Source organism: Coffea arabica, chromosome 5c, assembly GCF_036785885.1.
Source record: "Coffea arabica cultivar ET-39 chromosome 5c, Coffea Arabica ET-39 HiFi, whole genome shotgun sequence".
Taxonomy (NCBI): Eukaryota; Viridiplantae; Streptophyta; class Magnoliopsida; order Gentianales; family Rubiaceae; genus Coffea; species Coffea arabica.
Window position 1 is genome coordinate 8595596 of NC_092319.1, and position 3572 is coordinate 8599167.

General features: G+C 49.2%; 1 protein-coding gene across 1 annotated transcript; it reads right to left on the reverse strand.

Moving 5' to 3' along the window:
* Nucleotides 1-252: 252 nt before the first annotated feature.
* LOC140007192 (uncharacterized) lies at nt 253-2928 on the reverse strand. Its single transcript, XM_072049883.1, has 4 exons — nt 2682-2928; nt 1146-2227; nt 531-1016; nt 253-435 (listed from the first exon to the last, which is right to left on the reverse strand). Exons 1-4 carry the CDS (start codon nt 2926-2928, stop codon nt 253-255), a joined length of 1998 nt encoding a protein of 665 aa, XP_071905984.1.
* Nucleotides 2929-3572: the final 644 nt, after the last annotated feature.

Here is a 3572-nt window from a genome sequence, read left to right on the forward strand (position 1 = left end):
GATCGCCCCTGTCTGAAATGCCACCATAGCTTCATGGAGAATGCTTAAAACACCTCTGTTGGCCTCCGGAGGCCCAGCCCCCCTTCGCTATATGGACGACACAGATCTGCCCACTTCATCCAGTGAAACCGTGGTCCAAACTCTGACACGCCCCAGAGAAATGCCGCCATGACTCTCTCCATTTCTTGCATGACTCCCTTGGGAGGGGACGCTGCCGCCAACAAGTGGATTGGCATGGAGGATAGAACATGCTTAAGCAGAACCACTCTTCCCCCCGGCGAGAGGATTCGCTGCTTCCACGACAAGATTCTGCTGGCAATGCCCTTGCAAATCTCCCCAAAATACTCCTTCTTTCGACGCCCAGCGAATAACGGGCAACCCAATTATTTGACCGGGAATTCCCTCTTCTGAAAGTCCGTTGAATGCCTGATAGTTCTGCAGCGGAGCGGGGATAACCGGGGATGCACCAGAAAGCAGCTCTTTTGCTTATTGATCATCTGGCACGAGATAGCACAATAATCTTCCAAGACCCGCATTAAGAGACGCAAAGATGACTTCAACCCGCTGGTGAAAATGACCACATCATCGGCAAAAGCCAAATGTGTAACAATCGGGCAGCCAATCGGAACCTTATACGGATGAAATTGGCGGTGCTCGACCAAAGCGTTCAGAGCCCTAGAGAGGGCTTCCGCCCCAATGACAAACAAAGCTGGAGATAATGGGTCACCCTGCCGCAAACCCCGCGAGGACCGGAAGAATCCCTGCGGTATCCCATTGATCAGAACTGAGAACCACACATTGCTCACCAACCTCCAAATAGCATCGATCCATGTCTCAGAAAATCTGAACCGCCGCAGCACCTGCAAAAGAAAGCTCCAGGACACCCTATCATAGGCCTTCATCATATCCAACTTAAGCACAACATTGCCTCCGCGTGAAGACTTCCCAATATCCGACACCAACTCCTGTGCCAGCAAAAAGTTGTCCGCGAGCTGTCGCCCTTTGACAAAACCACTCTGTTGGGCGGAAATGAGGCTGGGTAAAATCGGGGCAAGATGATCCGAAAGAATACGAGAGATCACTTTGTTGATAAAGTTACAGAGGCTTATCAAACGGTATTGTGTGAAGTCCTAGGGACACTGAACCTTAGGGATCAAGACAACGGTAGTGGCGGTGATGCTTCGTGGCAGCTCCGCCCCACAGAAGAAACTTAAGACAGCCTTATACACATCCTCCGCTACCACTTCCCAAGCAAACATGAAGAACTGCCCCGTAAATCCATCTGAACCAGCGGCACTTTCCCCATCCATCGAGAAAACCACCTGCTTGACTTCGGCCATGGTGGGGGGCTCCATAAGTCGAGTGTTATCCCGATCCGTCACCAACTTCGGAATATTGTCTAAGAACTCATACGAGGCATAACCCAACTCCGCTGTGAAAAGCCCCTGGAAGAAGGAAATTGCCTCTCTACTAATGAGTTCCTCCGATTCCACCCATTCGCCATTAGCACCACGGATCCTATGAATGATCGCCCTGCTCCTCCTCTCCGCTACCACCGCATGGAAGTATTGAGTATTTCTATCCCCATCCTTCAACCACCTCACCCTGGCCTTCTGTTTCCAAAAACCTTCCTCCGTAGCCAAAGTAGCCCTTAGCCGCTCACGGGCAACATTCAAATCACGTAGCACATGGTCTGACGAGTCATGCTCTTGTGCTATTTTCGCCTCCCGTACTGCCCGCTCTGCTTCTCTGACCGCCTTAAAGATGTCGCCAAAAGACTCCTTAGGCCACCTCTTCAGAGCCTGCTTGACTGTCCGTAACTTTGCTGCCAAAACCCCGAATGGTTGCCCGCTCAACTCACATGACCACGCATCCCGGATGACCTCTAACACCCCTCCCTTGGTGGTCCAGACATTTAAGAAATGGAAAGGCTTTGGTTTGTTATCCAAGCGGGTAACAGCCGACATCAGGAGCGGCGAGTGATCCGACGGATCCCTCGCCAAATGCTGAACCGAAATGTTAGAACCCATCTGCAACGCTTCCAAGTTGAGGAGTACTCTATCGAGGCGCTTCCATACTCTTGCCCGCCCTTGCCTATTATTACACCACGTATACTTTGAGCCGGAGAAACCCGCGTCAGATACCCCGGCCTCCAACATAAACCGCCCAAATTCCAGCCCATCGCTCAGTCGAAATGGCAACCCCCCTCGCTTCTCCTCCTCATGAACTATCACATTAAAGTCTCCCGCTAAGCACCAAGGGGTCGCAGTCGGCCTATCCAGCAACAATTCTATCCATAGTGACTCGCGCTCTTGCACGGTGCACTTGGCATGGACGAAAGAGAAAGAAACGGTAGAAGGAAACATAGGACATTAAACTTGAAGCGAAATATGTTGACTCGATTCTCCAACAACAGAACATGAGAGGACCGACTTGTAGAAAATCCAAATGGTACCCCAGTGATTCGCAACACCCCAATCCATTCCCAACTTGAGTCGCACAATATCCATCTTATCTAAAGCCACTTTCGGCTCACAAATCGCCACCAAATGTAAAGAGTGTAATTTAACTAATTTGGTAAGCCGTCGAAGGTTAAGGACGCGAGTAACACCCCTTATATTCCAAAACAACATTTTAATCATTGGAGAGTGCGGCAAAGGAATTAGATGAAGAGGACTTACTTGAGCGTAGGGTGCAGTCAGAAGGAAAGCGAGCACGAACACCTCGTTGTCTTGACTGAGCCACGTCCGGATGTTCGTCTCCCTTGGGTGAAAGAAGCAGGGCAACTGACGTATCGGCAACTGAATCTAAATGAAGTGTGTCAGATAACGTCGCACTACCCCTCCGGGGTCTAAATTCTGATGTACCCCGAGAGGAAATATTCCCAACCCTCTCCTGAATATCACGCAGGTCGACAATGAGCTCCATATCCATCCCAAAATCCGACTGCTGCTGCTCTTGTTCATCCCTCGCAATCACCCCATCGGTGTTAGCTGCTGTCTCTTGCCCAGCAACGTGGCCATAGTGTGGTGACCCCACTTTCCCCTAAGGCGAACCAGAGGGTTGGCGGGCCGTCTGCCTAGCTCTCGCCAGGACTCACGCAAGCAAACTAGCAAAAATCCTTCCGAAGTATAACCTAATCTATTACAACATCGTTTCCCTCCAAATAACCCGGTTTCTAGAATCACATTAACTTCAGAGATAACAGTGCCTTAAGATAGCCAACGTCGATTCTTAAAATACCTTCCCGAATACAACCCAAAAAACAAAACATCAATTCAAATACATCCTTACAAGCCAAGTAACAAATTCATACAAGCCACATACAAATCCAGGGTTTACACTTTTCCAGTTTCAAGTGGCAACCTAAGGCAAAACTACAATGTTTAAATCGAATTACATTCATGAAAGTAAACAATCTAGTACTACTTCCGAGCACCTTTGGTCTCAAATTCTGTAAAAGAAAATCACAACGTGGAATGAGCTACACAGCCCAGTGAGGTTCCAAGACACTCTAACAGTTCAAACAAATCAAGAAAGTTGTGCATGTCATATGCATGGTTCGAGGTTAC